We start from the raw sequence: 12,840 nt of genomic DNA, 5'->3' as shown, positions 1-12,840 counted from the left end.
TGGGGGCGAATGCCGAAACCTGCACCGTTAACAATGCACCACTGCCTAGGGGTCGATGGTGCGATGGCGATCGATTTCGGGGTGAGCCTTGATGCATTGATGATTCTGACGATGACTGAAACGTCAAAGATCTGATGACTGGCCGCTTTGAGGCGGGCCTCGAGTAAGAGTTTACAGTCAGAGGAAGATATCAATGCTAACAGTCTTTGCCTTCAAGGTAGAGTCGGTGATCGTGTTAACGGCCGTCCTGACGTAGTCGCGGTGGTGGTCGTTCGCATAAAGGGTACATCTTTGGAATGGGTTACCAGAGGGCTTCACGGGGAAAGAGTGCAAGGAGCACAGGCTACCGCTTCATCGTTGGTCAGTGAATGGTCGAGGACTCATTCTGAGAAAGAAGCCAAAAACTATGGAAGGAAAAGTACACGGGAGTCGATAATCCTTTCTCTGGCTTAAGAACTGAAGTCCACAATGTTGATTAGTACGACGAAAGGTCGGTCTGCGAACGTATGAGAGCGAGAAGCAAAAGGAGCCCACTGCACACAACGCACGTGCCATGTACGGAAATTCGGAAAAGTGATGATTTACTAATGACTACAGTGTGCCGCTTCGTTCATCCGGTTATCTCTGGCAACCGTTAACGTTAATATCTCTCATGCCTTCAACAGAACCTGCTCGTAAGGGCTACTTGCACATCGTCGGAGAGAAATGGCTCCGGGCCTGCATCATGATCTGCTTTATATCATGCAGCAAGTTCGTTGACTTGCCAATCTGATCATCACGGCCAATAAGAGAAGCCGCGATCGAAATAAATAGAGGGAATGGTGTACCGGCAACTCGTAGAACCGTATGAACCCAGGGTCGAACTTCTTCATTGCCCACAACTAAAAGTCTAGTCTTTTATAAGAAGTGTATGTAGTCATCTGCTCTCACTCTAAACCCATCATGACTTCCTCAGAATCTATGCCATCCCATTATACCCGCATCGTCCTCAACGAGAGACCCGAAACCAACATTACACCCACCACATTCCGTACAGAACGCGTCCCTTTTTCCGAATTGAAGCCCAAAGAGAATGAAGTCATCGTTCAACTGCTGTATCTCTCGCTTGATCCTGCTATGCGCGGATGGTTGAAGGATCAACGCAGCTATGTGCCTCCAGTTCAGATTGACGAGGTAAACTAGTTTGTTAATAATATGGATGGGTTTTGAACTAGAGATTCCCTAGGTGATGAGAGGCTTTGGTCTGGGACGGGTCGTTGAGAAGGGAAGCAATTCACAGTTGGAGGTCGGGACAGTCGTGACTGGTGTTATCGGTAAGTTTCTCCAGAGTTCCCCTCAACGCACTCATTAAACAATTCATAGGCTGGCGTGATTATGCCGTTCTTCCAGAGAAAGCCCTAACGAAGATCAAGTACGCCCACTTCTCTTCTTACTCTTTGTTCACAAGCAAATCTCCCTCCTTCTAGAGTCCCACAAGGCGTTCAGGCTCTTGATTTCCTAAACACACTCGGCTTGACCGGTCAGTTTGCTTTTCATATGTTTGTGTCCATAACCTCATCCTTTTACCCGAATCTAGGAATGACCGCATACTTCGTACGTCCATTCAGCCACCCCCAATCACTTACAACAAACTCAGATTCAACCCACAGGGCCTCAAAGAAATCGGCAAACTCCAAAAAGGCGAAACTCTCGTCGTCTCCGGTGCAGCAGGTGCCGTCGGCGCTCTCGCCTGTCAACTAGGTAAACGCACAGGTGCCAAGGTCTTCGCTATCGCAGGAAGCCAGGCGAAATGCGATTGGCTCGAAAAAGAACTCGGTGTCGATAGAGCGTTCAATTACAAGAGCCCGACTTTCAAGGAGGACTTTAAAGAGCTTGGATATCTGGATGTGTACTTTGATAACGTTGGTGGGGAGATTTTGGACATGTGCTTGGGGAGATTGAATAGAGGGGCGAGGGTGGCGTTGTGTGGGGCTATTTCTGCGTATAGTGAGTCGCCTCTGCGCGTTTTCGCCTTCTGTGTGTGTGCTGAACATGTGTACAGACTCTGCCAAACCCGAAGGGATTCGCGGTTACCTCTCTCTGATCTCCCAGCGTGCAATGATACAAGGGTTCATCGTGTATGTGGTCCTGATTGTTTTAGGAAATGTCCTCCTGATCGCGGCGTCGTCTAGGTTTGACTATCAGGATAGGTATCCCGAAGCCATAGCAGAGATTGCTGAAGGTCTCAGGGATGGATCTATCAAGAGCAAGTTTCACATTGTGGATGGACTTGAAAACGCCCCGACGGCATTGCCTATGCTCTTCAGCGGTGGCAATACGGGTAAACTGTGAGTTTTTGAGGCTCGGATAGGAACTCCGTACCCATTTCTAACCTCCTTTTCAGTGTCGTAAAGGTGTCGGACGAACTCAAGTCAAATCTGTGATATAACCTTATGTGTTCGATCATATTAATTCATTGAGATACACTATACCGCGGGATGACCGAGAGTCGGCAAGCAGACATACCTGGTTCAAGCATACCCGTGGCTAAAGACGAGAAATAAATAGTTACTATACTTTAGTAAGGTACAGGCCGTTGGACACCATCATGTCACTTCCTCCTAATCCCGCCACTGCCAACACCTCTCTTCCTATCCAACGCCTCCCTCCTGGTCCTCTCCTTCTCCGCGGCCTGTTTTGCAGCCTCACCCCACCTATCTCTAAGACTATCAGTAGCCCAAACCCAAGTAGACTTGAAGGACGGTAAGCCACTCCTCAACGGCTTCCCATCTGGCCCGAGTTGGACGGGCGGTGTTATCATACCAAAGGACTTTCGTACAGCAGGTATCCGGAGTAAGTGAGTTTGAACGGTAGTGATGAGGGCGGTTGTCAATATGGATAACAAAAGGCCGGACGGAAGGTCTGTCATGAGGTATGCGATGATAGGTGTTCCCGGGAAACGGAGAAGATTGAGGATGTGGACTGCTTGAGGACGTCCAGTAAGAGACATTTCTTGGCCTGTGACCTAAAAAAAACGAAGGAGTGTGAGCAAGGGAAAAAAGGATGGAGAGAAGAAAAAACTTACCGTCAACTGCCAGAACATCGATATACCAAACACAGCAGGCATAATCCCAGTAGGATCAGCCACCGTCAAATCGGGAATCCAAGACAGTCCAGAATCTTTCAACTGCTCAACCGGGTACAAACACATCTTTCTGACCCCAAAGAACATCCCCATCGCTGCTGGTAGTTGTATAAGAGGACCAATGATACCTCCCAATGGGTGTATTCCAGCACTTTTGAAGAGCTGTTTCTGCTGATTCGCGAGAGAAGTGGAAGCTACGACGTCTTTTTTCATGTACGCTTCTTTCATCTGCGCGCTCAGTTCTTGGAGTTTTGGTGAAATGGGGCCCATTTTGGAGGCATATTTCGCGGAGTAGACGCCAACAGGGAAGAGAGCGATACGCCAGATGACGGATGTGAGGATTATGGCGTGTCCCCAGGGAATACCGGTTGTGTGTTGACAGAGTTCGAGAGTCCAGCGGAAGAAGCCGGCTGGGGTCCATGTTATCAAACCGAGAGCGGCGAGATCAGCAACGGGCTGGAGAGCCGAGGTTGAGTTGGAAGTGGTAGTTATTGCTGTAGAAATGGCAGAGTCGAGGGTAGATTGAGGAAGGAGGTCTATTAGTGGATTCGTGTCGACCCCCGCAGGAAGTCCGGTGTTGGGCACTTCAGAACTGGATACTTCGGGCGTAGTGGCTGCTGATGTAGACTCGTCCAATGTTGGTATTGAAGGCACCGAGGAGGTGGTCTGTGGTGATTTTGAGGCCCATGGGTTTAGTGAAAATGACCGTGCAAGGGGACGCGTCTGGAAGGAAGTTATAACCAATTTTTTTTTTCTTTCTTCAAAGAAATAAGAACGCACGGGAATTAAACTCTCCCTTAAACCAATATTCGAAGATCTATTCCAGGACGGATTACACGAGAGTCTGACATGCCTGGCACTGGGCCGCAGAATCCTGACCACAGGCCTCATTATTGAAAGAGAAAGACCGAGGAGGTCGAAAAAGGCGCTCGTCGCCTATCCTTAGAGCAGGACTTTATACTGCAACTCCCTCCGACCTTTCTACATTATTGGAACGCACGTATAGGACGCGCTCTGAAGGCGCATCAACAAAAACTGACAGCGGGTTCCCTTCACCTGGACATATCTATGCCTTCAATCCTCGTTCGCGGGGTCCGCACTCGTTAACATTCCTCTGAGCGAAGACGGTCTTTGCTTTCAGCCTCTGCTTTCTGCTCGTAGAGTCACCCAGAACTCGATATTTCTCCTCTGATACTGTCACCATAACCTAGAACACACCTCCTCTGTTCATTCGGATCGTTCTTCGTCACGGCCGAACGGCTTGCTGAATCCGCTCCATCTGTCTCCCGTCATGCTTCGTCAAACAAAGATGCTATCAAACAAGTCTAAGTCGGTAAATTAACACAGGTTCGACGCTTTAATTGGGACTGGGATGACCCGGAGAAACATACTACTGTTACCCTACGGCGAGATCCTTTCTCGATTAGAAGGACTTCAGTGGCACTCGGAGTAAACAACGATTGCCCTTGAAATGCGTGTCATCTCACTTCGCAGCGGCCAAGGTGAATTCCGCGCTTAGATTCATTTGTTGAGATATCGAAAAGACAAAGCGGCGCTGGATGTCGTAAGGACTTTCCTCGAGGTGTGTCCGGGGTCCTTCATGCAGCTGCAGTTGTGGACAAGTATAGGACACAACCCGTGCACAACTCACGACCATCGAGAGCGAATTCTAAAGTGAACGATAGTCTGGAAGACACAGAGAAATATTTGGAGGAAATCGGAGGGAAGTTTGCACGAATAGAGCTCGCGAGAGGCTCGATTCGTGATGTACTCAGTATTTTGGTGTACCCTTTGTAATTTGCGATGATTCTGATAGATTATCGATCTAACCTGGACATGTAGGCAACGTTTCCTAAGTCAAATGAGCTTCTCCAGGGGGGTGGAGGAATGCGTTACCAGCGTACTGGCCTCGCAGAAACAGTAGGGGTGACCGAGGGGCTGACCGAAGCCCGCGAGCACTGCTATTTGACGCTCTGTACATTTGTGTTCTTCCCCCCAAGTTGCCGTCAGTGCCCACAACGCCTTGCTCGTCGTCGGCCCCGCTCTGCTCGCTTGTTACCGTCCTCGTGTAGATAAGCGTTTTTATTTTCTTCATCCCTCTTCTTTTGCGACTTGCTCGCTATCTTGCTCGGTGTCTGGAGACTGCCTCTTTCTTGTTTTTCAAATTCCCATCTGTCCTTCATTTCTCTAGGCTTTCTTTTGTTATAGATGGCCACAGCTAACCGACAATCTAAAACGCAACGAAAAGGTGCAACCAATTCGGCTCAGTAAGTGTCAAGTTTTGCTTGGGTTAGAGCTATCTAGTGTTCACTTTGATTTACTTTACTTCAAGGCGTCCTCCAGCCTGGTCAGGCACGAGAGGTTCTCCCACTTTTTCGCCTGCGAATCCTCCTCGCCCTACCACCAACTCGAGCAATGTTCCCAACCAGAGCGCTGTCGCTGTCTCCTCTCCTCTTGCCCAAACGAATGGAACTCGTTCAGATAATCCAAGTGACCGCGTTATTCAGGCTCTCTCAGGGTTAACGGTACGTTGCAGAATCATCCCGGAATCATCAAAAGTTGCCTAATCGTTCGATCATAGGGCACAACGATCACCTTGTTGACCAAGACCGGACAACGTTATGAGGGTGTTATTTTATCAACGAATAACGAAGGTGATACTACTGGCGTTACACTCAAAGACGTCAAGGAAATATCCATTACCGGAAGCCCTCTCAAAGACCAGCTCTTTATTACATCGACCAATATTGACACCTGGCAGTCTGGACCAGCCGATGCTAAACTGACAAACGGCGACTGTGAGTTGCTACAACACCATAGCGATACTTTCTCTCATCATTCCGGAACAGCCTTCCGAACCGATACTGATATATCTTCAAGGAAGGTTGGCGGTACTGAACGTGAGCTACAAGCGTGGCAAGCGCCTGCCGATAGCTCCAACAACGCCGGGGCATCAGGAGGCCTCGGCGACGATGTTACTTTCGGAGCTGTAGCGAATGGCTCATGGGATCAGTTCGCTGTTAATGAGAAGCTGTTCAATATCACCACCAGCTTTGATGAAGACCTGTACACCACCAAACTCGATCGCAATGCTGCTGATTACAAGGAGAGGGAACGGAAAGCTCAGAAAATTGCGAATGAGATCATTAGTGTATGTTCCTTGTTTCTGACAACGATCTACTCATGTCGATCCTCACACTCATAGGCGACGACATCCAATTCTCACGTCGCGGAAGAGCGGAATCAAGCGGATGACAGTGGTATCAACGAGGAAGACAAGTGCGTTCCCGAGCCATGTTCGGCTTGCCGCATACTGACTAGTTGCTAGATATGGTGCTGTCGTTCGAGGTGCCAACGCCTACGTACCACCAGGTGCTAGGAAGACAGGCGCGGCTCCGGCAAATGCCCCAAAGGCAGACGTGCCCAAGGTTTCAGTCAATGCCCCTGATGGCGCTGCTGTTTCATCGCAAACAGACGCATCAGCGTCATCGTCGAAAGGAACATCGCCTTCGCCTGCTCCCTCAAACTCGAAGGTATGCTTATTAGCTCTACAGGTCCACGCTGTCAGTGTTCTGAGTGCCTGTACAGCCACCTGCAGATCCTTTACCTGCTTTCCGGGACTTTGTTACCAATGAAAAACAAAGACTGACGCAGAAGAGGCAGGCATTGGTAAAGAGTGAGATGGACAAGAGAATGGCAGATTTGGTCAAATTCAGCCAGAGTTTCAAGGTCCGTAGAATTGAGTGTCACCTCAAATATTGTGATATTTACTAGCAAATTTTCAGCTCAACAAGCCCATTCCAGAGGATTTGGTTTCGATATTGGCCAAAGACGAGGACAAGCAGAAGCAGATAAGAGAGAAGTCCTCCAAGGACGCCTCTTCGACTCAGGCGCGTCAGATTGGTCCCTCCAGCACCACTCAGCAAATTCCTGCCCGTGGACCACAGCTCACAAGTGCCAAAGTCATGGAAGCCGTTCGTAAACCCACTGCAAATACTGCTGCTGCCCCAGGTCCTGCCAAGGCCACTGTCGCAAATTCCAAAACGGAGTCGAGCAAGCCTCAAAAACCGGCCATGTATATTCAACCTATTCCAGCATTCAGGGGATCGAAGACAAAACAAAATTCGCAGGCGCCTACGACAAACGGTGCTACGCCTCCGACGACTCAGTCTACAACGAAATCTACATCACCTAGTCCTGCAACCAATGCGGCAGCGGCAGCAGCGGCGGCCAATAATAGGTTGAATGTCAACGCATCTTCGTTTAGACCAAACCCCAAGGCCAGTGCCTTCACTCCTGTATGTGGAAAAGATTGTGTGCGTTTGATTGAATGTTGATTTTTCGTAGGGTGTCGCATCTCCCAGCACATCGACACAGACTCTTGCATCCGCTTCCGCATCACCCAAGCCCAAGGAAGCTGTAGTTGCTGTGAGTGTATGTTGAACGAAGGAAGACATCGACTAATTCTTCGTTAGGGTCCTACTACCCCGAACCAATTCTTTGGATCGCGACCAGTTAAGAAGGGTCTACCTGTTAATGTCAAGGATGATTTCAATCCTTTCAAGACCGGAAAGGTTACAGATGCCCACGCTGTTTGTGAGTGTTCGTTTTCTAAGATCATAAGCGTTCTTCTGATTGTCCGGCGGTGCTACATTAGCTGGTATTTGGCCTTACACCGGCAAACGTTACATGCAAATGTTCCCTGCTCCCCAGCATCCCCCTCAACAACACTCGCCTCACATGGCTCCTCCCATGGCCCCTGCTATCCCTCCTCCTTCGTACGAAGAGGACTCTGCGGCGCAAGCGGCAGCACGCGGATATATGTACTACCCACCCTATTATCCCGGACAGGTTGGCTTCTTCGTAGGGGTGCCGATGCCAACGACAGCTAACTCTTTCAAACAGCCTATGATGCCTGGTATGCCACCCCCTGGTCCGCCAGGTGCCTTTATGCCATCACCATATATGCAACCTATGCCTTATCCTCCCGGTATGCCTCCACCAAATGGTAAGTTTATCGCAAGGCCATAAACCATCTTACTTAACCCCCCAACCACCAGCAATGTATGGCCCTCCCCCTGGAATGGGACAAATGCCGCGTGAGTGACTTTCTATACGATAGAGGATCTTTCCCGTTTCGTTACTGAAATACATGAACAGCCGGTGCCTACATGGCTCCACCTCCACCTCCAGGAACTTATCCACCTCCGCCCAACGGTGCAGGACCCAGACCATCTATGCCCCCGACACCTATTCCAGCACATGCCCATCCCTACTATCATCATAGCCCCCAACGTATGTTCTTTCAGCGGTTCATCCCGGTATTTACCTAATGCGCCTTCAGTTCAACATGCAGTTCCTTATCCGATGATGATGCCTCCTCCCAACGTACCGCACCCGTATGAAGGTGCACCAGCGCCCCCGGTGCAGATGGGCGGACATGCATAGTGCCCTAAAATGCATGGGGGCCAAAGGATCGTCCGCGCGAGAGGGTGGTTTGACCGTTCCGTATCTCGTATGGCCTTGGGCGCATTTTAGGGTTGGGTGGACTACCCCGTAACACTGTTGTTGTGTCGTTTGCTGTTGTTTTCAATCTGTTTTCACCTGATTTGAGTCCTCTTCTGTCTCTTTCCCTCCTTTTGTGGTTCCCTTTCAATTCGACACCCATCCACCCACCATTATCAGGCCAGAGGATTGGAATGTAGTTTGTAGCTAGTCTGCCTCCCTTATCATTAGTAGTCATGATGTTGTGGATTACTGGAAACAGTACAATACTACACCTGTCCAGATATAGCTAAGAAAGACAGTCGTAAAAGCAAAAAAGGAAGGAATGTAATGAGTGCAGCGGTCGCTATCGAAGGCAGGACATTTCGACCTTCTTGAGTAAACCTTTCAGCGTGCCACCCGCACGATTACAGTTGTTCTGCAACCACACCTCCATCTCCTTTTGCAGGGCCCCGATTTCCTCAGAAACAGGCAGACGTCCATCAGGCTTTGCTTGGGTAGGGTTTAATAATAGCTCAAAGAGCCTCGTCCATAGATCGGTTTGCCAATATCGCTTGAACGGCGTGGCAATCTTGGTTTTACCGTTTAGTTGCGTTAACGATGCCCCTTGGATATACTTTCCAAAAAACATGCAATAGATAATTCCCGCAAGTCCAAAATAATCAGTTTGGAAAGTCCAAGGCCTCCCCTCTCGGAGTTCCGGACAATCTCGCTCGTCAACCTCCCACTCCCCGATGAATTGCTGGTTGGCAGGGAATAGCCTGGTATCAATCGTTCTCCCAAAATCGATCAACTTCAGACCTTTCGCGTTCCAACCTCCTTCGCCAGATGGTTGATACACGCTGGACCAAGCAGAATTACCACCAGGTATGTCCTCTAATCGCAACAGACAGTTGTCGATTTTAAGATCACCATGAATGAATCCCGCGCTGTGCATGCTTTCAAGAATTCTGAGAAGCTCAATCGTGAAAAACATCACTAGCAGTTCATCGAGGCATGCACCCTGTTGGGATACGCCAGCGCTCTCTGCTCGGTTCACAATGTCGAGGAGAGTTCCTTGTGGACAGAGATCCATGACGAGATAGCTTTCATCCTTGTATGCATAAAGCGCGTACGGGGTGACCAGCGAGCGCCGTTGGGAAGGAGGAAGTGCTGTGTGAAGCCGCCGGAGAACGTTGTACTCCCAAAGGTTCCGAGGTTTTACTACTTTGAGAGCGACCAAGGATTGTTCATCCTCATCTTCATCAGAGTCCCCGTCATCGTCTGGTCTTGGTACACCTAAATCACGAGCTGCGAACACGGTCCCGAATCCACCTTCACCAAGTTTTTCGGTGACATTGAATTTGTGGCCATCGAGCATCAGCGAGTAAATTCCGCCAACGTCAAGAGACACGCTGTTCCCGCTGGTTTTCCTATGTTTCTTTGCGAATTTCTGCAATTCTTCGTATCGCTTGGACTCCTGTGCAGTAAGATTGCAGTAGTGGGGGTCAGGTTGGAATCGAGAGAGCAACACACGTAAGATGGGTGGGTCGAAGGGATTGCAAGGATTATCCGGCCGGAATCGAGATGACAGAGTGAGACTGTCTGCAAGACTCAGTTTGCTCGTCTGCTGCTCTATCACCGTCACACTGGCGTCATCCTTTTGTATTTCAAAAAGTCTAAAAGGCTGAAGCCGACGGTCGTTGGCAAATCTATCCTCCGTTACGTCGGCTCCATCATCCAGCAGCACTCTTTCAGCTTCGTCTTCAGGGATAGTGTCGGGATCTTCTGATATTCGGTTCAGCTTGTCACTTGGAGTACTGAAGAACGATCGTGTACTAGTGTACTCGACCGTACGTTCAGTGATAGGCGTCATGACATTGAATTGTCCGAAACGCCCTCCCAAGGGTATATCCCTGTACGATACGCCTTCGTCGTAGTCATATTGACCATCGGGCGCGAGGTCCTCTTGGTATTGTACCCCTTCGTGAGTTTCAACTTCATATTGGTCATGAACTTCCTCCTCCCTTTCCTCCTCCTCCCCTTCTCCTCCTTCCCGTTCTTCCTCCTCCCCTCCCTCCTCCTCCTCCCCCTCCTCCTCAGCCAGTACATGCTCTGCTGTCTCCTCGTCCTCCTGTTCCGGCGCATGATCCACATCTTGGTCATAGTCACGTATCTCTTCCTTCTCCACCGTCACTTCAGACTGTGAAAGAACGCTAAATGGTGTACGCTTTGGCTCAGATAAACCGTCTTTATGCGGTGTAAATGTCGGTTTTATATCTGAAAATGGTATAAACGCGCGCCCTGCTGGGGGGATCAGAGATGCCGGTGTCTTGGGCGTGAAAGCGTTTTCGCCCTCGCTGGGACGACTGAAAACCTTAAACGGTGTTTTGTTATCTTCGTCAACAAATGGTGTCAAGAAACTACTGGGACGGACAGGGTCTCCAGACGTTGATTCTTGAAGAGACCTCGCTCGTTCATGGGTCGGTTTAGAGCTGGGTTTCCCATGGTCTTCTGTGAATCCGTCTCGAAATAGAGGCTTCTTCGGCTGGAATGGTTTGAATGTGAATGGCTTAGGCTCGTCGGTCGTTGTTAGGAGAGAGGTCTTCGATGGGTCTTTCGCCGCGAAAGCTGACCTGGCCGGCGGCTTATTGGATTCAGGGTCTACGAAAGGCACGAACTTGACCGACTTGTTAGTTGCCCTCTCAAAGCAGTAAAAAAGAACAGACGTACTGGCGACGATTTATTCTCTTTCTTCTTTGCACCTGAGTTTTCGTCCATAAACGGCCGGAACGCTTTGAAACTTTTCAGGATAGACAATCAGAATTATAGTTGAATAAACGTACCTGATTTGCTGTTCTGCGACGCATTCTCTGAGGATAATGGAGAGACTGTTTTGGGTTGTGAAGGAAAGGGAGCGATAGCGTCTATTCTAGTGACAGGTGCGTGCTTGCTACCGACCATGGTTTTGACAGTCCGTTCAGGAGAGTTATACATCCCAAAGACGTCTGCCAAAGCCTCTTTCGTATTGATAGTTACGGTCGGTTCAGCTCCACCCACCATACTCTTCCTCTTTAGAGAACGAGTGTTTCTATCGTCTTTGAACACGACTGTCAATCGTGATGACCGATTTGCCTTTCCCGAACCTGTGGGTAAAGGGGGCCATTGCTTTCCGAGAAGCCCCATCGAGCGAGCCCGGGCTTCTTCGATGCAAAATTCGCCATGCTCCTCGGTATAGAGTAAAGGAAGATGAAATTCCAACTGTTCTGGCCGCTTTCCAGGCTCCGATGGTGCAAGCATCAAGGCATAACGAGACGCCGGTGTCCCGAGAACATTCGGAGAAGACGATGTGGACGGTGTGCGTCTGGATTTGGTGGCCTCAATCTGATTGCTGGAAGATGTTGGTAACTCGGATGAAATACTGTGTTTCTTCTGAAACACCGAGTAGTGTTTCTTGAGACGTTCAGTGGGTCGAGCTTGACGCTTCAGGCCCTTGCGGAATATGGTATCAGCGTCTTTTATCCTGCACATCTGCTTCATACGATTGGATTAACAGAAGGACATTGTTTGCTCACCGGCCCTTGGCTTCCAAAAGTTTGGCATATTCCTCATATAAGAGTGAATATGATATCCCTATCCCATTCTTCAACAACTGCGAATAAAAACCCAACGCAGTCGACATGTCCACCTGACGAGCGCGAAGAGTCCACAACTTGAGATATCTAAGATCCGATTTGTAAAGCGGGTCATCGCGAAATGATTTCGTAGCCGTTTCGATAATCCCCGCTAACCCGCTCTTTGATTCACTGGAGGATGTGTGTTTGACAGCCCATTGCACAAAATCATAATAGACTGCGAGTGGGTCGTCTTCTTCACTGATTGCGGCAACTTTGGCTTCAAATTCTGCTCGCTTTTGATGAAGCTCCTCCTCCGATGCATCCTTACTTGAAGATGAAGGCATTCCTAAGTCCAGGTGAGCGAGATAAAAACGGAGCGATAGAGGAACCGCCGCCTCAACGTTTGTTGCAGGTGAAGGCAGCTGCTGAGTGTCACCGTTCAAATTTCAAACGTTGGACGCGAACCCTTTTTTCACCACGTGATCGTATCTATCTGCAAACCACCGGGTGTCCGTCTTCTTTCTGACTGATGGGGACGCAATGAGGATCAAATGCTACTGATATCCGGGTCCAGAAGAAGGCGAACAAACCATGTACGGACTTTCATCCAAACGT

The 12,840-nt window shown here is 49.4% G+C and overlaps 4 protein-coding genes across 5 annotated transcripts; 2 read left to right on the top strand and 2 right to left on the bottom strand.

Moving 5' to 3' along the window:
• The first annotated feature begins 846 nt into the window (after window positions 1-846).
• On the top strand, window positions 847-2,615 carry E1B28_011241 (uncharacterized protein). Of its 2 annotated transcripts, XM_043156256.1 has the most exons (10): window positions 847-908; window positions 956-1,173; window positions 1,226-1,313; window positions 1,363-1,411; window positions 1,467-1,519; window positions 1,577-1,593; window positions 1,650-1,986; window positions 2,042-2,117; window positions 2,172-2,327; window positions 2,384-2,615. In XM_043156256.1, the coding sequence occupies exons 2-10, from the start codon at window positions 961-963 to the stop codon at window positions 2,421-2,423; spliced, it is 1,029 nt and encodes a 342-aa protein (XP_043006041.1). In that variant the 5' UTR covers window positions 847-908; window positions 956-960; the 3' UTR covers window positions 2,424-2,615. The 2 variants fall into 2 exon arrangements, with proteins under 2 accessions (XP_043006041.1, XP_043006042.1); XM_043156257.1 differs by having other exon boundaries at window positions 847-1,173.
• E1B28_011240 (uncharacterized protein) lies at window positions 2,478-4,039 on the bottom strand. The gene is made up of 3 exons (XM_043156255.1): window positions 3,905-4,039; window positions 3,065-3,847; window positions 2,478-3,004 (listed from the first exon to the last, which is right to left on the bottom strand). The coding sequence occupies exons 1-3, from the start codon at window positions 4,013-4,015 to the stop codon at window positions 2,591-2,593; spliced, it is 1,308 nt and encodes a 435-aa protein (XP_043006040.1). The 5' UTR covers window positions 4,016-4,039; the 3' UTR covers window positions 2,478-2,590.
• Window positions 4,040-5,055: 1,016 nt separating this feature from the next.
• On the top strand, window positions 5,056-9,039 carry E1B28_011239 (uncharacterized protein). Its single transcript, XM_043156254.1, has 15 exons — window positions 5,056-5,391; window positions 5,457-5,649; window positions 5,706-5,922; window positions 5,974-6,275; window positions 6,330-6,403; window positions 6,453-6,657; window positions 6,713-6,853; window positions 6,910-7,404; window positions 7,472-7,552; window positions 7,600-7,720; window positions 7,782-7,975; window positions 8,030-8,132; window positions 8,185-8,223; window positions 8,285-8,419; window positions 8,469-9,039. The coding sequence occupies exons 1-15, from the start codon at window positions 5,333-5,335 to the stop codon at window positions 8,570-8,572; spliced, it is 2,463 nt and encodes an 820-aa protein (XP_043006039.1). The 5' UTR covers window positions 5,056-5,332; the 3' UTR covers window positions 8,573-9,039.
• E1B28_011238 (uncharacterized protein) lies at window positions 8,947-12,689 on the bottom strand. Its single transcript, XM_043156253.1, has 4 exons — window positions 12,184-12,689; window positions 11,455-12,131; window positions 11,342-11,403; window positions 8,947-11,288 (listed from the first exon to the last, which is right to left on the bottom strand). Exons 1-4 carry the CDS (start codon window positions 12,567-12,569, stop codon window positions 8,976-8,978), a joined length of 3,438 nt encoding a protein of 1,145 aa, XP_043006038.1. The 5' UTR covers window positions 12,570-12,689; the 3' UTR covers window positions 8,947-8,975.
• Window positions 12,690-12,840: the final 151 nt, after the last annotated feature.

This window comes from Marasmius oreades, chromosome 7 (assembly GCF_018924745.1).
Source record: "Marasmius oreades isolate 03SP1 chromosome 7, whole genome shotgun sequence".
Taxonomy (NCBI): domain Eukaryota; kingdom Fungi; phylum Basidiomycota; class Agaricomycetes; order Agaricales; family Marasmiaceae; genus Marasmius; species Marasmius oreades.
The sequence above is the reverse complement of the archived record's forward strand: the minus strand, read 5'-3'. Positions and strand labels throughout refer to the sequence as shown.